We start from the raw sequence: 24024 nt of genomic DNA, 5'->3' as shown, positions 1-24024 counted from the left end.
TTTCTGAGATATAGATCTTGGCTAACTTCTCTGCATTGTAAGTCACCTTTACCGGAATGAAATGAGCAGATTTAGTTAACCTATCAACAATCACCCTAATGGAGTCATACTTCCCCATTGTCTTTGGAAGACCAACCACAAAGTCCATTGCAATTCTTTCCCACTTCCATTCTGGAATGGGCATTCTCTGAAGTGTTCCTCCGGGCCTTTGGTGTTCATACTTTACTTGTTGACAGTTTGGACACTTGGCAATAAAGTCAACAATATCTTGCTTAATTCTACTCCACCAAAAGTGTTGTTTTAGGTCACGATACATCTTGGTTGCACCCGGATGTATAGAATACCTTGAACTATGAGCCTCTGTCAGAATAGTGTTGATCAAATCATCGACGCGGGGTACACATACCCTTCCCTTGATTTTCAAAACACCTTCCTCGTCGATTTGTGCTTCCTTAGCCTCTCCTCGCAATACCTTATCTTGGATTCTTCTTAGTTTCTCGTCATCAAACTGTTTTCCCTTAATCTTGTCAATAAAAGAAGATCTTGACTCCACACTAGCCAACAATCCTCCCTTCTCATTTACTTCTAATCTCATCAAGTCATTAGCTAGAGTCTGAACCTCTCTAGCCAAAGGGCGTCTAGAAGCTTGCAAGTGAGCTAGACTTCCCATGCTTCCCACCTTTCTACTTAAAGCATCCGCTACAACATTTGCCTTCCCCAGATGATACAAAATAGTGATGTCGTAGTCCTTTAGTAGTTCCATCCATCTCCTCTGTCTCAAATTCAAATCCTTCTGAGTAAAGACATACTGTAGGCTACGATGATCCGTATAGATCTCACACTTAACCCCATATAAATAGTGTCTCCATTGCTTTAATGCAAACACCACCGCAGCCAATTCCAAATCGTGGGTCGGATAGTTACGTTCATGCACCTTTAGTTGCCTTGAAGCATAAGCAATCATACTCTTCTCTTGCATTAGTACTGCACCCAAACCAGAATAGGATGCATAACAATAAACAATAAAGTTCTTACCCTCTATTAGCAAGGTAAGGATAGGTGCGGTAGTTAACAAAGTCTTGAGCTTCTGAAAGCTTTCCTCACATTCGTCCGACCATACAAATGGAAAATTCTGCTTAGTCAAGTTCGTCAATTGGGAAGCAATAGAAGAGAATCCCTTGACAAATCGACGGTAGTAGCTAGCTAATCCAACAAAGCTCCTTATTTCTGACACATTAGTAGGTCTTACCCAATTCTTCACTGTCTCAATCTTAGAAGGATCCACCATCACTCCATCCTTAGAAACCACGTGCCCCAAGAAGGACACTGCATCTAGCCAAAACTCACACTTAGAGAACTTGGCATAAAGCTTTTTCTCCCTCAACATTTCAAATACCATTCTCAAATGCTCTTCATGTTCCTTCTTGCTCTTTGAGTATACTAATATATCATCAATAAATACGATCACGAAGAGGTCCAAATATGGCTTAAAAATCCCGTTCATCAAGCTCATGAACGCAGCAGGGGCATTCGTTAGACCAAAAGACATCACTACAAATTCGTAATGCCCATACCTCGTTCGAAAAGCAGTCTTTGGAACATTCGTTGCCCGTATTTTCAATTGATGATAACCGGATCTCAAGTCAATCTTAGAGAAGACACAAGCACCTTGTAACTGATCGAACAAGTCATCAATGCGGGGAAGAGGATACTTGTTCTTTATGGTTACCTTGTTTAGTTGTCTGTAGTCTATACACATTCGAAAACTCCCATCCTTCTTCTTTACAAACAAAACCGGAGCACCCCAAGGAGATGCACTTGGTCTAATAAAGCCTTTGTTCAATAACTCTTGAAGTTTTGCCTTTAACTCTCTTAACTCTGCGGGAGCCATTCTATAAGGGGGTATAGAAATGGGGCGTGTGCCCGGTTCAAGATCGATACAGAAGTCAATATCCCTATCTGGTGGCATACCAGGAAGATCTGCAGGTAACACATTGAAAAACTCGCGGACTACCGAAACCGACTCAATCGAAGGCACTTGGGTAGTGTCATCCTTGAGATATGCCAAGAAAGCTAAACACCCTTCACTAACCATTTTATTAGCACGAAGAAAGGAGATAATACGCACCGGATTGGAAGTGTAGTAACCCTCCCAAACTAACGGATCTATCCTAGGCTTGGCTAACGTCACTGTTTTAGCATTACAATCCAAAATCGCAAATTGCGAAGAAAGCCAAGTCATACCCAGAATTACATCAAAATCATCCATTTCTAAGATAACCAAATCTACATAAGTGTTGCTCCCCACAAATTTCACCAAACAAGACCTATATACCTTTTCAACTACCACAGACTCACCCACCGGAGTAGAAACACGAATAGGCATATCAAGTAATTCACAATGTAAATTTAGACCATTAGCAAATGAGGAAGATACATAAGAAAATGTGGATCCAGATTCAAACAATACAAAGGCCATGCAATCACAAACCAGAAGATTACCTGTGATGACAGCATCAGACGCCTCCGCTTCAGACTGCCCAGGGAAAGCGTAACAATGGGCCCTATCGTTCATCTGTCTGTTGCCCCTACCATGTTGTGATGTAGTGGCTCGAGTTTGCCCATCACCTCGGCCGTTTTGGTGACCACCATTTCCTCGACCACCACGTCCTCCAAAATAACGGCCTCTGCCATGACCACCTCTACCTCTAACATTTGGAGGTCTGTAACTCTGTTTTGGACAATATCTCTTAATATCTCCAATCTCCCCACATCCATAGCACTCTCTGAGTTCATGCATAGGTCTCTCACAGAAGTGTTGACCGGTCGGAGGTGGACCCCCAACTACAGTCTGTAGTGAAGACTGAATTGGTCAGACTTAGTAACTACCCGAACCCTGTCCTCTAGAGTAAGAACCATTAAACTCGCCTCCCTTTCGAAACCTTTTTGATGTCGATGTCGTGGTGAAATCATCTGGCTTCACTCCTTCCACCTCTATCACAAAGTCTACCACCTCTTGGAAGGATTTTGCCGTAGCCGCTACCTGTAAGGCTGAAATCCGCAACTCTGACCTCAACCCCTTCACAAAACGGTGAATCCGCTCTTGTGGACTGAAACATAGTTGGGTGGCATACCGGGATAATGCACGAAACTTAGCCTCATCTGCATTGACCGACATCCTACCTTGTTCTAGGCTCAATAACTCATCCCTTTTCCTATCCCTCAATGTTCGGGGGATATACTTCTCCATAAACAAGCTAGAGAATGAGGCCCAAGTCATAGGTGGTGCCTCTGTTGGTTGACACTCAATATGTGACCGCCACCACATTTTGGCGTTCCCTTGAAACTGATAAGTCACAGACACCACACCAAACCATTCTACTAAACCCATCTTGTGTAGTAGCTCGTGACAGTCAACCAGAAAATCATAAGCATCCTCCGATTTAGCACCCTTGAAGACCGGAGGTTTCAATTTCAAGAACTTACTGAAAAGTTCATGCTGATCATTTGTCATTATAGGCCCAGTAGTCAGTCGTGGAAATGTGCCTATGTCCAATGAGGCATCCATACGAGGAGCCATATTGGCTGCATGTTGTACCTCTTAAACCGGAGGTGTTGGTGCAGAAAACACTGGAGGGGCCTGACCCTGATCAGACAACCCACTGAGATAGGCGAGAACCTGATTGATCATCTCCGGGGTAGGTTGGGGTGGCAATCCCTCATTCTGCACTTGTTCAGTTTCCCCATCCTCCCCTTCTCTTATTACTTCCTCAGTCGGTGGAGGAGTCACTGCCCTAGTATCAGATTGGCTAGGTGCTCGTCCTCTTCCCCTTGAGGACGTCCTCCCACGACCTCTACCACAGCCCCTTGCCGCTGTTCTCCCTCGAGCCACAGCCCCAGTGGCTGGTTCAGTTGTTTCTTGTCTGGCCGGTGTTGGTGTTGGCGTAGTCATTGCTCTTGTTCTAACCATCTGCGAAAGAGAGTGAAGATGGTCAGATACCAATTCGTATCGCCTAGATACCAATTGGACTCAAGTAGTAGCACGAAAGAAAGAATGAAAGAGTGAAATTTTCCTAAAGTCTTATAGCCTCTCAAGGAAAAGTAAAGGCGTCCCCCTACCATTCCTTAAGACTCTACTAGACCTGTTCTTGTGTGATGAGACCAACGAACCTAATGCTCTGATACCAAGTTTGTCACGACCCAAATCCGGGCCGCGACTGGCACCCACACTTACCCTCCTATGTGAGCGAACCAACCAATCTAAACCTTAACATTTCAATATAATATCAACATAAAGTAATGCGGAAGACTTAAACTCATTAATAAAATCAATAACTATTATTATCCCCAAAATATGGAAGTCATCACAACAAGAACATCTACGATCAAATGACTAAACTAAGAGTATTCTAAAAGCTAAAAATACATAAGAAGCTAGTCCATGCCGGAAGTTCAAGGCATCAAGACTTGAAGAAGAAGATCCAGTCCAAGCTAGAAGCATTAGCTCACCCTGAATTTCTGGTATAGTAATACTGGCTTGAATTACTGTTGAGTCGAAGGCGACGACACGTTTGCTGCACTCCACAAATAAACAAGAAGAAAACATAAAAGTAGGGGTCAGTACAAAACACGGGTACTGAGTAGATATCATCGGCCAACTCAAAATAGAAAACAGTATATACCAGATAATATCATAAAATCAACTAATATCCTTAGCATGCAGCATTTACAGTTACCATAACCCTTGGTTACAACACCAAGCACATCAATGAGGACTCACGCCTCCTCATCATACTCATTTGGGAATTAGGTTCATTAGATTTGAATATATTATCATCTTTGAAGACTCATTATCTTTATTCCCCTCGTGTCGGTACGTGACACTCCGCTCCTCATTATACTATCCTGGTGTCGGAACGTGACACCCGATCCATATTCTATCCTGGTACCGGAACGTGGCACCCGATCCATATACTATCCTGGTGTCGGAACGTGACACTCGGATCCTCATATACTATCCTGGTACCGGAACGTGGCACCTGATCCATATACTATCCTGGTCTCGAAACGTGACACTCCGATCCTCATATACTATCCTGGTACCGGAACGTGGCACCCGATCCATATACTATCCTGGTGTCGAACGTGACACCCAATCCATATATTCTATCCTGGTACCGGAACGTGGCACCCGATCCCCTAATCTCACCACTTTCGTTCATCAAGCCTTCTTTTATACCAAGGCATCATCATTAACAAAGTAGATTAGGGTTTCTTTTCAAGATTTGGGATTCAATAGCTTCATCATGCTTATTTATTCACAATTACATAATCTCATCATTCATGCAAGAATACAATGAAGCATATAGAAGGTTTACAATACTACTAACACATATCATTCACTATTAAGAGTTTACTACGAATAGCATGAAAACCATAAGCTACCTCCACCGAAGATTCGTGATTAAGAAAGCAATTTCCCAAGCTTTGTGTTTTTCCTCTCGTTCGATCCTCTCTCTCGTTCTCTTGTTCTTTCTATTTTCTTTATTCAAACCCTCTTTTTTTACCCTAATTAGTATATAATTAATAATAAAAGATGGCAATAATAACCCACTAATTAACTTAAGGTTACCTCTTTTAACCCCCAAGTAATTAGACTTAGTAACATTAACCCACTAACTTTATAATTAAGGCAAGAATAGTCAAAAACGTCCCTTAAAACGTATCAAGAAATCTGACCCAGACTGGGATTGCACAACCTGCGACGGCCCGTCGTGCCTGTGACGCTCCATCCTGCAGGTCGTCGCAATGGTCAGAGACTCAACTTCCATTGAATAATCTATGACGGTCCGTCACGCCTGTGACGGTCCGTCCTGCCAGTCCGTTACGAAGTTCAGAGAGTTGATTTTCAGTACCCAATTTCAGATTTTCTATGTGTTTTGAAACGAGACCCTGCGACGGTCCGTCGTGCCTATGACGGTCCGTCGTTGGGTTCGTCGCCTCAGCCTGTTTTTCCAGAAATAAAATCTGCTGCTCGAAACGACTAAACAGGTCGTTACATGAAATAGGACAATTTTGATAGACTCATTTAGCAACAACCGACTCTCCCACCGGAGTAGACACTAGAAAGGGCTCATGCAAAATATCAGGTAGAACATCAAAGTTTTTAGCTACTGTTGGAATAACAAAGGACAAAGTAGACCCGAATCAAGTAAAGCATACACATCAAGAGTAAAGATTTTTAACATATCGGTCACCACATTGGTAGAGATCTCTTGCTCACCCATAGAGCGGAGAGCATAAAAGCGATTCTTCTTGGGAGCATCACTAGAACCACTTGCTTGAGCTTGGCCACTACCCTTGTCATGACTCTTCAAGTTCGGATAATCTCTATTATTGTGACCACTCCTACCACAACTATAGCTATTAGCCTTACCCTTAAGGTAATCCCCGTAGTGTTTTTTTACCACACTTTCCACAAGTTGGCTTCTCCATTGGTGAATTAGAACCTTTTCCCCTATTAACTTATGGTTAGACACCCTATCACCACTAACTCTTCGGAATTTGGTAGGGACTTGATTTGAACCCCAGTTCTTAAATTTAGGCTTATCTTGTATCTCAAACCTATTATTTGAGGAGCCTCCATCAAAGGACCCAGCCCTCTTGCTATCTCTAGTTTTTCTCTTAGATCTTTCCTCCTCAACCCTTCTTGCATAAACCATATGACAACAAATGTTCAGGTTGTCATGTAGCATGGTTGATTTACACTCGTCTTGTAAGTCTTCCGACACCCCTGTCACAAAATGTCTCATTTTGTCTCTGGATTGGAGACTATGGAAGGAGCATATTTGGACAAGTTAACAAATTCCAAAGAATACTCATGAACACTCATCTCTCTTTGGAGAAGATTGATGAACTCTGTCACCTTTTCCTCCCTTATCTCTCTAGGGAAGATCTGATCTACAAACGCGACCGTAAATATCTCCCAAGTTACCGTACCACCCTCCAACGACCTATTGTCCCTACAATGCACATACCAAGTTTTGGCCACATCATTGAGTTTATATGAAGCTAATTTGGCCTACTCACTTGAAGTCACCCCATAGCATATAGCACCTTGTAGACCTCATCAAAGAATTCTTGGGGGTCTTTATAAACCTTAGACCCATAGAAAGTAGGAGGGTTTATCCGAGGGACATTTCCGAGTGAATTCCCTTAGACAGGAAGCCATAGTAGTGACTTGTTGATGAGAACGAAGAGCAACATCCGGTTAGTTTGAGCTGTCATAGCTTGGGCTTGAACCGTTGCGGCTTGTGCTTGGGTAATCATAGCTTGGGCCATCTTAGCAATAATAACCCTCATCACTGCCTCCGTCATAGGAGAGGGTAAGTCGGGGCTTGATCAACAATAGCATTCTCTTCAAGTGGAGGAACTCACTCATCATGGGGAGGAGCTCCCACATTAGCAACTTCCTCCTCAAGTCTTGAAGCCGCATTCGTTTGAGTTTTCATGCTTACTATAAGCACAATAATATGATTAGATGCAAAGGCACCCAATAGGTATACTCTATTTGCACGATATAAGATTTCCAAGAAAAGATAAATTCGTAAGCATCATATAGGTTCCTACTCAAAAGTGTGGCCCTCTTAACAATTATGAATACAAACCTACATTAACGTGGTACAGAGAGAGAGAGAGAGAGAGAGACATAACTCAATGATATTCAACCTCATGCTCTAATACCAAGATTGTCACATCCGGGTTTGCCCCGTAGACGTAGCCAACGTTGTCGTCCTTTTCAAGGAATAAGACTAGCATCTTAGTTCATGTCATTATATTCATATGTTAAAAAATGCAGAAACATTTAAGACTTTTACTTCCTCTACTTAGATGTTTACATATACCTCTACATAAACATAATATATATTCATATCAAGTATACATAGACCCTTCATATAGGAAGGTCACATAGCCTTCTACTTTTATTTCACATATATACAAAAGTATAGAAATAGTCTCAACAATTGTCTCTTCTCGTACCATCTAAACAAATATCACAATATGGGCATAGCCCTTACAATTCAACAAGACCATGTATAAGTCATACGAAAGTACAATATTCAAATAACAAGGAAAGGAATTATAGATTCAATAAGCTCTAAACAAATTCCAAAGCAAGAAAAGAGCATTGCCCTCGAAAGTTGAGGACCTACACTAGTTGGACGAAAGGAAGAATCCAAGCCTTCAACGATATCGCTTTCAAAACTCTTCAAAGACCGGAACCTAAAATGTGTTGGATAATGGAAGATAATGGGGTTAGTACTCCACATGTATTAAGTGTAAGATATTATGCACATACGCAAGCAAACCATGCTAAAAAGGTACTTTTATCAAAACATTCTATTTTACCCCTTTTTGGGCTTAATGAAAAGTCAAGTAAATCGTACTAATCAACAAAACGTGCTTACTATCCCAACAAGTAACACTTATGCGAACACACTTAGAATCAAGAGTTACTATAACCCTAACATCAATTGATACAATCATAAGAATAACTAAGAGTTAAACATATTATGATAAGCAAGACAACTATTCACAAGTTCTTATTAAGTCAAGAAGTGCAATGACCAAGCAAATCCCCATAAACCTACTCAATCAAGTATACTGAACAAGAGAACATAACTAATGTGCAACTTTACATAAATGGCATTTAGTCTTACATTATCGTCTTATATTTTCATTATAACCCAAGGTATATTCACGAATGAACTAACTATCATATAGTATCAACAATATGACATGGTAATCATATATATATATATAAGAACATCCTCCTAAGACTCCTTCCAAGACTAACTAGTGCAATGTCTAGGTAGAGTCCCATACCCCTACCTAGACTAAGATAGACCTCTTAGGTTATCCAAGTTAGTGTTCAAGTCTTTTAATCTCTTTTACCTTTTGGGAACATCTTACCCTAACCGACATCAACCGTATGATCTAGTGTGGAATCCGATGTCATAAAACACTACACCTAAAGATGGCGTACTACTTGCCAAGGTAGTACCAAAATATTAAACATAGCAACTACATGGATCCACTTGCTAGTATTCGAATGGGGGCAACATACTTCGAGAACAAGGATATTTAGTTGGAATACTTTTTTTATGTTATGCATTATGATCTCCAATCTCAAGAGTAATGTAGTGTTCCTACCTTCCCTATGTGGGAAGGGACACTCCTCTATCTAGTTCCTCCGTTCTAAGATAGAGTTCCTTTTTGAAAGTCTTTAAGACATTAATTATCAATTATAACATAATTTAGGTCATAGGGTCTACCCCTTGTGTAAACATCATCATCAATATCTCAATAAGAATTGTATGAGTTTATGTCCTTTGATCATAATTCATATAAGTGAGGTAAACACTTTAGAATTTCATAATATTTTAAGGCACATTAATAGTTTTCACCATCCTTATAGCACATACACCTTAATCAACCTCACAACATAACTAAGACATTTAAATTAAAAAATCACACCATCCTATATTCCTAATATAAGGAGTATCCAATGTAATATCATGTCTTGACAACAATTAATCACAACTTGGAAGTAAATATAGAGATTCTAAGACTTACCAAGTCTTTCTTATAGTTTATCATCAAGGTCTGACCATCAACCCATAACTCAACCCAAATTGGGGAGTAACATTGGGGAGTAACATCATAACACAATGATAATCAATATAATAACAAGGCCAATTGCATCTCTATAACACAACTCATCTTTAGATCAAAACTAGAGACAAGATACATAGGCAAACTTCACATTATAATCCATAACTTATATTAAATCACAAGAAATAGGATTATAGGCCTATAATTCATCTTAATTAAACCATACTATCACCATAGGATAGTAATCTAATTAACAACCAACTCAATTGAATGATTAACATACAACATAAGTCAAGATCACTACCTAGGGTTAGGGATAGAGGATCATGTTCTTCAATTTGACACAACCATCAACAATTATTATGAACAAGTTGAATTACATGTAAATCTACTGGATATAACCCTAAAAATTCACTAACAACTCAATCCATAACTTCAATTTCGTAATTGAATGAAACTCATAAGAAAACTCAACTTTTTGGAACCCATTTTTAATGAACCCTTTGAGGAAAGGATCTCAAAGGTGAATACAGCCCATACCTTACTGTTTCGCTATAATTTAATGAATAATCCACCCTTTACAAGTCCCCAAACCCTAGTTCTTGCTATCCTTCAATGGTGAGTTCTTGTAGAGAGAAATAAGAGAGAAGGAAGAGAGTTTATGTTGAGAGTTGACTTTATGTTAATGAGGAGTAATTGTATTTATAGAGAGGACTAATTAACCTAATTATTTTTCTTTTAATCACTAACTAACCCCTAAACCATTTGATTAATCTAAATTAAAAATTAAAATCCATTAGTGAAATTTGACCCTCACCGACGAGACCCCATCGACGGTTCATCAGGGGGTCGACGAACAGTCCTTACTCTATCCTGCACTTCCATCATCTCTATCATAGACTTTGCAGGCACGACTTCCTCCAACTTTTCTAAGTATTGGATGACGGTGGCCTTGATTACCCGTCAAGCCCGTGACGCCCCGTCATCCCTTTCCGTCGAATGTAACAGTAGCTAGGAAAACAAGGGCCTTCACAAATCTATGTGTGGGATGACGGTGGCTTCAACGCCCCGACAAGCCACTTACGGACCTTCATCTGCACCATCAATGCATCCTACCAAGAACTGCTGCATCAAACTACATCGGTTCTCCTCAAGGGCCTTTGGTTGGTCCTTGGGAAGAAGTACACAGACGTTCCAATCATGAAACAAGTCAAAAACCCATTAGCTACCTTTCCACCAATTTTCATACATTTCTAACTTCTAAAAATTAGTAAAAAGTCTAAGGAACACTAATATCTCTTTGTACCAACTTCCTGGATGTCTTGGTACATTTTAGTTCTTAAACCTTATAAATGACCTATATTTATTAAAAATGGACTTAGAAACAATATTTAGATTTTATGCCACCTATGTTAGGCTTTCCGATGAGTCTTGGATTTTAAAGGTGTTACAGGTGCACTAGTATGGGCAAGGGTATGGGACCTTGTTTATGCATTGCAGACGTGTACCTAGATAGGATAGTTCCTAGGTTTGGTTTCTATAAACATGAAAATGAATATATGAACATGTTATGAATGTACCTCACATGCTATAATGTGAAGTTTGTGGTATGATGAAGTATGATTATCCCTAGTTTCTAAATGTGTTTATATGAAAGCATGACTCATATAGTTACACATGTACACTTATGCATGAATTAAGTTAAGTATGAATATGTGCGGTATAAAGGTGTTATGTTAAAGGTTTGCTCAGTTGATATACACACACACATGAATGACGATCTAGTCAATAGAGGGGATCTTCAAAGGTGTCCTCAAGTGTATCCTGAACTAGATAAATGCTTACATATGGTATGTCCATGTGAAAGGTTTTCTCACAGGACACCGGTTGATGAAATGACTTCTCATCTATAACCTTTGAGATCAACATATGGGGATCAAATCTCTTAAAGCATATGTTTTATAAAGTAAAATAATAAAGTCTTTTAATAAAGGGAACTTAGCTTAGTACCGAGTGAACTTGAAGTGAGGGGTTTCCCTTCCCAGTTGAGGAAGGTAGGTCACCATAATCCTTATGAGGTGGATATCCTTGTGACATAAAAAGGGTTAGAGAGATGTTTCCATGATGACTCCATGTTCAATAACTGTGTTTCCCCATAGAATCTAGCAAGTGATATCACCTAATGTGATAGCATGATACTCATATTTTACCTTGGCAAGTAAGGCACCCTCTTTTGTTGTGAGGGGATGATATCAAATTAAATATTTGGATTACATGGTTCTATTGTCGGTTAAGTCTATAGTTTCCTTAAAGTAAAATAGACAATAGAAGTAAAGTAATAACTCTAACTAGGATAACCCAAGGGTAATTTCTTAGGGTAGGTGGGGGTATGGGACTTCACCTATGCATTACACAAGTGACACTTGAGGGAAGTCCTAGGAAGGTGTTATGACACATGTGTCTATATTTATGGTTATCTTGCATGACATTGTGTTAATGTCTATATGATGAGGTCATATGCATTTTATGAAGTTCTAATATGACTATGTGACTAAGGTCCAATATTGAATTGTATGTGGTTTACTATAGTATTGTGTTTGGTACACGAATGATATTTTAAGGCTTGTTGTCTCATTATAGGTCTATTAAGTATTTGTGGGGTAATGGGTCTTCACATGTACATTGCACTAGTATATGTATATTGGGGTTGTGAGAAAGGTATCATATGGTCCTATGTGAAATAAAATAAGTATACGTGCATAATCATTAGAGCTTACGGCAATATTCATGGGTCATCGCTTAAAGGTGTCTTTGATTTACTGTACTTCTATGATGGTATGTGTTGGTTTTTTAAGATGTATGTATGTTTTCCTTGTGACCTTAAGATGATGCATTGCACCAAGTATCACTGGAGGGATTACTTAGGAGTTTAAAGAGTCAAAGAAAGAAGTTTAGTGTGAAAGAAAAAATACTCATTGTAAAGAAAAGATGGCTTACTGTAATGTGACTCAAAAATGCCTTAACTTCTATATGTCATTTTATTTGATGTTTGGCGATTAAATATGTCTATATGAAGTATGTGAATGATATAATGCTATTATATAAAGGTTTAATAAAGATTTGCTCAAAAAGGCACAAAGTATGATTTCAAGAAAAATGTCCCATTTAAATGCATGTTTTTGCATGGTTGCCATACTTAGTGCATTCTTGTACTAAATCCATTCTTCTCTACTTTTTGCACAAAGTGTAGGTTAAGGCTGATCAAAGGATGTATTTAATTGTCAAGACCTTGTTATGTGTTTCTCAAGCTCAAGCAAAAAGGAATTCCTTAAAATTAAAGGATGTCGTATGTCAAGTTTTGTTTAAAGTCTTATAATCGTATATTTATGATGATGTTGTAAGGGTAGTGCCCCTATTATGCTGTATGGGCTTGTATAAGACCTGCGAGAGGTCAAGTACGCCATGTATACTTCTAGGTGGTGCTCTCCAGATGTGACAAATGAATCTCCTCATTCATCCTACTCTCTTCAACTCTTCTAACGGCCATCCTTCTAGTAGTCATCTCTTATAAACACAAGGAAAAGCGTTTAGAAGGACACTAATAAATTTTTACTCTACGGCAAGACACAAGAGTAGAAAAGAAGGGAAAATCTATCGTCCTGTAGCGTATCCCTCATGGATGTGTCACAACTCACACCAATGTACAAGACTCTACTAGACATTGATTTTGGAGACTTTTGGATTCCTAAGACTACTTCATAACCTTGATCTTATACAATGTTTGTAATGACCCGCAACTACATTCAAGATGTTATGGCACTCTTGGGTCTATACACGGTGTACTTGACCTCTAGAAGGTCTTGTACAAGCCCTTTGACATTGTTCATTGCATAGATATATGAAAACTAATGCAGAATTAAAACTATTCACAGTATATCAAAAAATTTCATGAATAGAAAATAATAGAAATGCTAAGCCTCAAAGTAGACAACTCAGACTCATGAACATCTTTGGGTCACATCTCATTCTACAATTGAATACAAATTAACAAAGTCTATTGCAAGTCATTAACTAGAAAATCTAAACATATGGATGTCCTTGAATCGATTGAGGACATACCACAACATTTGCTTGAATGAGTGATATTATCCAAGCTTCACCTCAACGAACATTTGTATGAAACATGCTCTTTTGAAAATCTTCGTATTATAAGTATTAAAACCACTTTCAACATGTCAAACTTCATATATAAGACATATTCAAAATAAGACCCACAATATAGCATTAACATGACTTATAAACAATCTCAACATACACACCTCACACCAAAGGTTATCTTAAGACTTACTTAAGTAATACAAGAAGAGACCGCCCATACACCCTCTTCAAGCCTACCTAAGCAATCGTTAAGACTACCTAAGATAGGATTGTTTCAATCTACTTTTGATTTACCCATAACCTAAAGTTACTCTAAGACTCACCAAAGTAGGACAAGAAGAGATCGCCATTGACCTTCTTCAAGCTTAACTAAGCAATCCTCAAAGCAACCCTAGATAGAGGACATTATAGTCAACACACATTAGCCAAAGTTATAATAATGCCTTAAATCAATTAAAAGACATTATTTTCATTAAAAACTTTTCATAAGGATTTATGAAAGACCAAAGGAACCTACACTCTAGCACCATCCAAGGCTACTCATGCAACATGTAGAACCTTAGTATCTAGGCATTCCACATGATGTGAATAGGCAATAAGCGACATATACCATACTTGCTATGCATGGAATACAAAGTCTACCCTACTCCGATGGAGTGTGTTCTACTTTCCAAGAGTAGAACTAGTTTAATATTCCAGGAAATGTACTCATCTACTGAAGAGCCTATTAAGTTATAAGAATAGGTATTGGGGGTACACATGCATCCTAATTCCCAATACTGAGTAATATTGGGCATATTAGAAAATATTGGCTTAAGGGTGTTAGCCAATTTCTATATATATAAAAGGGTGTATTATAATCCAAGCTTGTCTAAGAAATGTACCTGCAATGAAAACCCTAAGCTAAAAATACATATATTGATTCTAAACCCAACACATGAGGTACTAGGCATCCAATTATCAAGCCTAGGTACCGTGGCACATGATTATTTAAAATGATCATGTAGATTAAGCAGTGTCCAAGAACATAGTGAGGAACCTTTGACAAATATAAAACTTTCTAAATGCAACAATAGTAGTGCACGGTTGGGAAAAAGGGCAGAAACACATGTGCAAGCACATGTGTAATTGGCCTAGGGGGACCATACGACCAAGCCAACTAAATACGGTTAGGTGGTTACGGGTATGAGCGCGAGCGGGTCCTTCCATGTATTCTTAACTCCCTAAAAAACTCTATACTCTAACTAACTAATCTAAGTAGCTAACTAACCTAGTACAAACAAAAGTGTGCCCGACAACCTAAACCTAACCGGGTGACACTAACCTAGCAAATAACTAAAGAAACATCCTAGTACCTAACTTAGGATGGCCCAAAAGGGTTAATTATGGTCCCAATGACTTAGGGGTACTTGAGTAATTACCCTAGGTCCATTAATTAATTAAATTAGTAACTTAATTAATTAATGAAAAATCACAAGCTAGGCCGAGACCCTTAGCTAATTTTCAGATTTGGCTAAGTAAAATGTTCTCTTTTGTCTAGTCAATTTAGAAGGGAAATTTTAGTAACTAGATAATTGATTTATTAATTATGTTATTTAGTCCAAAGTTGAAATATTCCATATCAATTCCTAAGAAGTAGAACTCACGATTATTCACTTAGAAAAGAAAATCAAAGGCAGTAAGCAGAGTGTAGAATGAGAAAAGTTCTCTTAGACGACTTCAAGGTATTCTTCAAAGTTTTCATGCAAGGCGATCTTTGTAGATTCAATTCTACATAATGTATTGTTTTTATATCGTGGATTAACTTCCCCAAGAGTATTTTCAAACGACTTATGAATTCAAGAATATCAAAACTAGGGTTGTTCCCAATGACATTGTTGAAAGTCAACCTCCCTAGTTATCCTTGTTTTCGATTCTAATAGTATGTAGATGGAATCTGGAACATGTTGTTGGTATATGGTGTTAATTGAGAATTATGTGTAGGGTTCTTGATCTGCTAATGTTTAATGAGGTCTATAGATTTTATTTGTATTATTGGGGTATTAGTTACATTAGTTAAAAATGTTGTAATGCCTAATAGTGTCCGAGAAGATGAAGTTGTTATGAATCGTTGAAGCTAAGTTCACTGTTTGATGTTGACTTGGTTAGAATGATGAAATCATTATAGTACACTCATGAAGTTAATTGACTTGTCTAGTGATAATAACAGAGTTTTATTTATGCCATCAAATTAGCTAGCAATATATTGTCCATAAAGTTGAATATAATTGTCTTACTATGTTATTTCTAAAATGTGATATAGATTTTGCTAATGACTAAGTTAAACAAAATTAAACATGACCAATATAACTTTGAAGTCATAACCAGGGGTATGCCAATCATTGGGACAAGTCTCAACATACCCTTTCAAAATGAACTATTAATATAAGTAAGTACATTGAACAAAGTTTATGATGTTCATAAAGAGTGGTATAAAACTACCAAATATCATTGAAAAGGAAAAGGTGAGTAATGAAATATTTAAAAGTTTAAGAATTATTAAATTGACCAAAATGATGTGTTAAAATAAGTGAGACAAGTCACTCACACCTAGACTATTTTATTAAAGATACTAACTTAAGAGGGTGTTAATAATTGTGAGACAAGTCTCATTAACACGAAGATGATAATGTAAGGTTAAATTCACATTTCATCAAGTAAAGAAAGGGATGGCTAGTTATTCAAAGAGTTAAGTGAACTCATAACTAGAAGCAAGCTTCCATAATGTTTGAGTTAACTCTAAAATTTATTAAAAAAAAGAAAAAGAAATTGAGTAAAACACCGATATACTAGCAATGAGCTTGTGCCAGCACATGTAATTCTCATTAGATGAGGCTCCACCAAGTTGGATAAGAGTCTCCAAATATATCCTAGTGTTCGAACTATTTTTTGCAGCATAAGAACTAGCTAGTGCATTCCACCTAAGAGAGCTAGGTATAATGTAGTTTCACTTTGGCCGGTAGAACAACCCCTTTTTGGTTAGGGGCAGACACTGGATTTCATGATTAGATCACATGATCTATGTCGGTTAAATTCTCAAGAAACTATTCTATTAACTTTAGACGTGAACTACCTTTTTCAGTGTGGGGAAGACACTGGACTTGGTATTACATTAGCCGATGAACCACCCCTTTTCGGTGTGGGGCATACACTATATTTCATGTTTAGATTACATGATCTAGGTTCACTTTGATCAGTGTACCACCCCTTTTGGGTGTGGGGCAAACACGGTATTTCATGTTAGCTAGCATGATCTTAATGCTAAAGATTTATATAAGAAAGTAAGAAAGAAAGAATAAGAAATGTAAGTTCAAAGTGAGCTAAGAAAGCAAGAGCATAAGTATGTCAAATTATCTGTGGTTGATAAGAATGATGTTTTATCAAGTTATTGGTTTTTTCCAAATAAAGATATATTCTCCAATACCTTCACATTAATCAAATTATTATATAATGGGCATAGCCAAATAAAAATTGGCTTATAATAACATCTTATATTATGCCAATAAAGGGGAGTAAAACATAATGGCTAATCAATGCCCCATAATCTTCATAATATGAAAATGATAAAATAAGTAGCCTTGCCAATAAGGATTGGCTTATAAAGATTTCATTCCCAATTTAACAAGAATGAAAAGAATAACTTGTAGTAAGGGTAGGCAAATCATTTCCTAGTCCTTTGGATTATTTGCTCGATTCATTGTAGGTATGGGACTATAATGAATCATTGCACTTGTAAGTTAGACATAGGATTAAGAAGATCTTTGCACTACACAACAACAAAAAGAAAAAAACTTAAAGTAAACTAAGTCCTGGGAGAAGAGCTCTCGAGTTTGAGTGGAGCAAATTTATAATTTTTCATTCGAGCTGTTCTAAAATTATGTTCATGATTCCAAGGTCTTATGTTCATATACGAAATAAGTTGTGTGCTTTGAATGCATTAAAATTTTTCCTATTTATACCATATTTCACAAATATCGATTTAAGAATGTTTAGTGACTTCACTTTCCAGAAATGACATGTCGTTATGGGAAAAACTTTCCTTGATCATGCATAGTCCTTACGTGTATTTGTGCATATACCCATACTTAGTTCAAGTGTGTAATAACCCTATAATATTATTATTTTATAGGCACAGGTCAGAGAGAAGATTGAAGACTCATTGAAGCGGTTTGGATTAGTGATCTCCAAACTTTGGTAGGTCCTTGAGTTCGAGGATGCTACATTTAGTATTCTAGCTTAGTACATTAGACATAGCTAGTGAATGTTTTTCCTAGCATTTCAGTCCAAACATTTTATTCAAAGCTTGGTATTAAGGCTGTTTGGCAATCTATTATGATATATCTGTTCTTTCATTTGAATTGTTTAATCGATTGTAGATGGTTGTTTAGTTTTAGCTTAATAGAATTTCACTCTATATAGTAAATATATGAAGTCTATGTATACTTCATTATTTTTTAGACGTTGTAAAATTTTTTACAAATTTAACTATATGATTGTGATGAAAGTTAAGAAGAGGCTTGTTTGCGACCTCTGAGATATTAACGACATTTGTTTGTTTCGTATTTCATAATTCGGGTGTAACAAACTTGGTATCAGAGCATTAGGTTAAATTACCTAGGAACATAATCTCAAAACAACAATGTTTCGTAGTTTCTAGATTATGGTTTTAAAATTCACCACAACCATGACTTCGAGACTATGTAATGTTAGGAAGCTTCCCTTCTTATACTCTTTATCGTGCTATGTAGAGCTTTTACACTTTTTGTCATTCTACCAACAAACTTACTTCTTCTGTGTGTGTAGAAGAATGAACCAAGAAGAAACACAGGTAAGAGAGTTGGAGAAGCATTTACTGGGGACAACCAAGATCTTCCTCAAGCCCCAACTATTGGAGTGCAAGTGCCTATCAACCCAGCGGCATTGACGGATGGAGAAGTAATGGAAGAATTAGTTCAGATGGTCCAAGACATCACTACTTAGGCACAGGCTATCACAACGCAGGACACTAGAGAGGGTGCTCCTAGGGATAACCCAAATGCTATAACTATGGCTATCATACTAAGGGACTTTACTTAATGAATCGTCTAGTCTACTTTGGATCCACAACCAATGAGGATCCCCTAGATATTGTGGATGAAGCTTACAAGATTCTTGGTTTCATGGGGGTTAATGAAAAGGAGAAGGCTGAGTTCACTCCATATCAACTCAAATATGTGGCACAAGTGTGGTACAAAATATGGGCAGATGGACAAGAACCTGGAGAAGTTCCTATAACTTGGGAATTCTCAAGATTTCATTCATGGAGAGGTTCTTTCCCAGATAACAGAGGGAGGTTATGGTTGAGAAGTTCATCAACCTACGATAGGGATGTATGTCAGTTAATTAGTTTTCCTTGAAATTTCTTAAGCTCTCGAAATATGCTTCTTCTCTGGTGTCCAATAGCATGGATGAGATACGCAGGTTTGTGACTGGTGCATCGAAGGATCTGGAGGAGGTGTGTTGGGCAGCCATGTTGCATGATAACATGGACCTTATGAATAGGGTTTTCCGTGAATACCTTGATACTTTTCTCATAGTATTCATAAACGATATCGTTATATACTCTAAGACAATAGAAGGGCATGAATAACATTTGATAATGACATTGCAAATACTCAGGGAACATTAGCTATATAAAAAAATTAAGCAAATGTGAGTTTTGGCTGAGATTAGTGACCTTCCTTGGTCATGTTGTGTCCGACCAAGGTGTAGAGGTTGATCCGAAAAAGATTGGCGCAGTAAAAAATTGGCCGAGATCCCTCACTCCTATCAATATTTGAAATTTCATGGGTTTGACAAATTATTATCACAGGTTTATGGAGGGCTTTTCACTATTGCTACCCCATTTAAAGCTTTAACAAAGCAGAAGGTGAATATTGTGTGGTCTGAAACTTTTGAAAAAAGCTTCCAAGAACACAATGACTGACTCACTTCAGACCATGTGCTCACATTGCCGAGTAGTGGTGAAGGGTATGTGGTATATTGTAATGCTTCCCGAGTAGGTTTAGGATGTGTTCATTTGTAGGGTGGCAAAGTGATTGCATATGCATCTAGATTGTTGAAAGTCCACGAGAAGAATTACCCTACCCATGATCTTGAGTTTGCTGCAGTGGTCTTTGCGTTAAAACATTGGAGACATTACTAATATTGTGTACATATTGATGTCTTTACTGACCATAAAAGTCTACAGTATGTTTTTCCACAGAGAGAATTAAATCTTTGTTTGAAAAGATGGCTGGAGTTGCTCAATGATTATGACATAAGTTTTCACTATCACCTAGATAAGGCCAATTTAGTGGCTAATTCTTTGAGCCAATTGATCATGGATAATGTATCACATATTGATGATGGGAAGAAAGAGCTGGTTAAAGAGGTACACTAATTGGCTAGGTTAGGTATATGACTGGTAGATACACCAAGTTGGGGTGTTTCAAATCATTCCAGTTTTGAATCCTTATTTGATATGGATGTTAAAGATAAGAAGCATCTCGACCTTGTGATCATGGAGTTGAAAGACTCAGTGTTGAGTAAGCTGATTGAATCATACTCTTTTCGGGAGAATGGTGTACTTAGAAACCAAGGCAGATGTTGTGTGCCCAACATTGATCATCTAATGTCTAATATTATAGCAGAGGCTCATGGCTTCAGGTATTCTATTCATCCATGTTCCACCAAGATGTATCATGATCTAAAGGAGATCTAATGGTGTGAAGATATGAAGCGAGAAATTTCTATGTTTGTGGAGAAGTGCCTTAATTGCCAACAGGTTAAGGCCGAATACCTTAAGCCTAGAGATCTTACCCAATCGATTGAGATCCCAACTTGGAAGTGCGAGTCTATTAATATGGATCTTGTGTTTGGTCTACCCTTGATCAGAAGACTACATGATTCCATTTGGGTCATTGTTGACAAAATGAATAAGTATGCTGACATCATTCCTGTGAAGTATACTTATAGGGCCAAACATTATCCCAAGCTGTATATTGATGAGATAGTGAGGTGCCATGGGATACCTTTATCCATCATTTCAGATAGGGGAGCCTAGTTCACTTACCACTTTTGGAGATCTTTCCAAAAGAGCTATGGTACATAGATGAAGCTCTGTACTTCTTTTCATCCCCAGACGGATGGAAAAGAAGAGCGTACCATTCAGATCCATAAAGACATGCTTAGAACGTGTGTTATTGATTTCAAGGGGAGTTGGGATGATCACTTGCCACTGATTGAGTTCTCTTATAATAATAACTACCATTCCAGCATTGGGATGCAACCTTTTGAAGAACTATACAGCAGTAGATGTATGTCTCTCCATTTGGGTGGTTTTGAGATAGGAGAGTCTTCCATCCTTGGCCCTAACATCATACACGTGGTTGTGGAAAAGGTTAGAATGATTAGAGATAGACTGGCTACTGATTAGAGTCATCAAAAATCCTATGCTGATAACAAGAAAAGATCTCTTGAATTTGAGGTGGGTGATCAAGTCTACTGGAACATATCACCTATGAAAGGGTGATGAGGTTTGGTAATAAAGGAAAGTTAAGTCTAAGGTATATAGGTCCTTATGAGATCTTACAGCGAGTAGGGGATGTTGCCTATGAAATGAAGTTACTAAATGACTTGGCTTCTGTTCATCAAGGATTTCATGTTTTGATGCTTAAAAAGTGTCTAGGCGATTCAACATCCATTCTGCCTGTTCAGGGTTTAGGTGTCGATGAGAACCTTTCTTTTGAAGAGGTTGTAGTTGAAATTTTAAATCACCAAGTGAAGCGGGTGAAGAACAAGGATGTTTCCACTCTAAAGGTGTTATGGAGGAACCAACTTGTTGAGGGAGCAACATGGTAGATGAAGGCCGACATGAGATCCCTTTGCCCTCAATTGTTCAGTTCTTGAGGCTAGATATACTCTTCCTAAGTCAGATTATGTTTATGAAACTCTAAATTTTAGTGCATAAGTCGTTTTTGGTGTTTACATAACTGTGTGTTTTGTACTTTCACTATATGAGTTAATATGAGTTCATGCTTGCTTTCATGTTGCTGTTTTTATATAGTATCTGCGTGATTTATGTGTTGCATGAGTGTGATGTGCATTAAATTAAAGTAAGATTGAGAAGGAAGTTCCTCAACAGTATATATGATGTCTCAGATAAGCTTTGAGTGTTGTGCATCATCCAGAGTAAGTTGTGAATCAGATATTCACAAAGTTGAAGTTCCAAGTATGCTGATGTGTTTTTGAAAATACTCTCTCTAATTCAAAATGATGTTTAGTATCATTCGGGTACGAGTGTTCCTAAGGGGGGGATAATGTAACATTCCATAAAATGTACTCGTTTAGTGAAGATCCTATTAAGTTTTAAGAATAGGTATTGGCTGTACATACGCATCTCAATGCCCAATATTGAGTAATATTGAGCATATTAGAAAATATTGGCTTAAGGGTGTTAGCCAATTTCTATATATACACAAGGGTGTATAATAAAATCCAAGATTGTCTATGAAATGTACATGAAATGAAAACCCTAAGATAAAAATATACATATTGGTTATCAACCCAACACATGAGGTACTAGGCATCCAAGTGTCAAACCTAGGTTCCATGGCACAGGATCATTTAAAATGGTCATGCAAATTAAGCATTGTCCAAGGACATAGTGAGGATCCTTGGACAAGGAGTGAAATTTTTAAATGCAACAATAGAAGTCCAAGGTTTGGAATGTGGGAAGCAACACATGTTCAAGAAGATATGTAACCGTCCGTGGGGGACCATACGACCAAGACAACCAAATTTGGTTAGGTTGTTAGGCAGGCGCGTGAGCAAATCCTTATATGTGTGGATTTATTGCTTTACCAACTCTATTCTCTAACTAACTTATTTAAATAGCTAACTAATCTAGGACAAACGAAAATAAACCAACTAGTGCATCCGACAACCTAAGACCTAACCGGGTGACACTAACCTACTAACTAACTCAAGAAACATCCTAGTACCTAACCTAATAGTCCAAAAGTGTTAGTTATGGTCCCAATTACTTAGGGGTACTTTAGTAATTACCGTAGGTACCTTAATTAATTAAATTAGAAACTTAATTAAATAATGAAAATTTACAAGCTAGGTCGAGACCCTTAGCTAATTTGCAGATTTGGCTAAGTCAAATGTTCTCCTTTATCTAGTCAATTTGGGAGGGGCGTTTTAGTAATTAGCTAATTGATTTATTAATTAAGTTAGTTAGTCTAAATTTGAATTATACCATATCAGCTCCTAATACGTAGAACTCGTGATTAATCACTTAGAAACACGACTCAAAGGCATAAAGCAAAGCATAGAAATACAAAAGTTCTCTTAGAAGATTTCAAGGTATTCTTGAAGATTTTCGTGCAATGTGATCTTCGTAGATTAAATTCTACATAAGTTAATTGCTTCCTCTCTTTGATTCCTTTATCCAAGACGCTTTTCAAAAGTCTTATGAAATCAAGAATATTAAACTAGGGTTGTTCCCAATGACATTGTTGAACGTCCACCTTCCTAGTTTTCCTTGGTTTCGATTCTAATAGTAAGTAGATGCAATCTCGAACATGTTGTTGGTATGTGGTGCTAATTCATCATTATGTGTAGTGTTCTTGATCTGTTGATGTCTAATGAGACCTATAGATTTGAGTAGTATGTTTAGGGTATTAGTTACATGAGTTAAAAAATGTTGTAATGCCTAATTGTGTTCGAGAAGATGAAGTTGTTATGAATTGTTGAAGCTAAGTTCACTGTTACATGTTGACTTGCTTAGAATGATGAAATCACTATAGTAAATTCATGTAGTTAATTGACTTGGCTAGTGATAATATCACAGTTTTATTTATGCCAACAAATTGTCTAGCAATATATTCTCCAAAAAGTTTAATAGAATTGTCTTACTATGTTATTTCTAAAATGTGATATAGAATTGGCTAATGACTAAGTTAAACCAAATTAAACATGACCAATGTAACTTTTAATTCATAACCAAGGGTATGCCAATCATTTGGACAAGTCCCAACATACCCTTTCAAAATTAACTATTAATATAAGTACATTGAACAAAGTTTATAATGTTCATAAAGAATGGTATAAAACAACCAAATATCA

General features: G+C 37.5%; 2 protein-coding genes across 2 annotated transcripts; one reads left to right on the top strand and one right to left on the bottom strand.

Moving 5' to 3' along the window:
• Window positions 1-6170: 6170 nt before the first annotated feature.
• Window positions 6171-6755, bottom strand: LOC138340284 (uncharacterized). The gene has a single exon (XM_069291997.1). The coding sequence runs from the start codon at window positions 6753-6755 to the stop codon at window positions 6171-6173; it is 585 nt and encodes a 194-aa protein (XP_069148098.1).
• Window positions 6756-18947: 12192 nt separating this feature from the next.
• LOC138340283 (uncharacterized) lies at window positions 18948-21753 on the top strand. Its single transcript, XM_069291996.1, has 8 exons — window positions 18948-19204; window positions 19315-19366; window positions 19724-19780; window positions 19937-20023; window positions 20117-20284; window positions 20678-20905; window positions 21035-21292; window positions 21487-21753. Exons 1-8 carry the CDS (start codon window positions 18948-18950, stop codon window positions 21751-21753), a joined length of 1374 nt encoding a protein of 457 aa, XP_069148097.1.
• Window positions 21754-24024: the final 2271 nt, after the last annotated feature.

This window comes from Solanum lycopersicum, chromosome 12 (assembly GCF_036512215.1).
Source record: "Solanum lycopersicum chromosome 12, SLM_r2.1".
In the NCBI taxonomy this organism is placed as follows: Eukaryota; Viridiplantae; Streptophyta; class Magnoliopsida; order Solanales; family Solanaceae; genus Solanum; species Solanum lycopersicum.
This window is presented reverse-complemented; position numbering and strand designations above follow the sequence as displayed.

Coding starts and splice junctions, on each gene's coding strand:
- LOC138340283 (XM_069291996.1), top strand. CDS start 18,948: ATGAATCGTCTAGTCTACTTTGGATCCACAACCAATGAGGATCCCCTA. Junction 19,205..19,314: donor TTCCCAGATAACAGAGGGAG/GTTATGGTTGAG, acceptor GGTGTCCAATAG/CATGGATGAGATACGCAGGT. Junction 20,285..20,677: donor AGAAAGAGCTGGTTAAAGAG/GTACACTAATTG, acceptor AATTGCCAACAG/GTTAAGGCCGAATACCTTAA.
- LOC138340284 (XM_069291997.1), bottom strand. CDS start 6,755: ATGCTACATGACAACCTGAACATTTGTTGTCATATGGTTTATGCAAGA.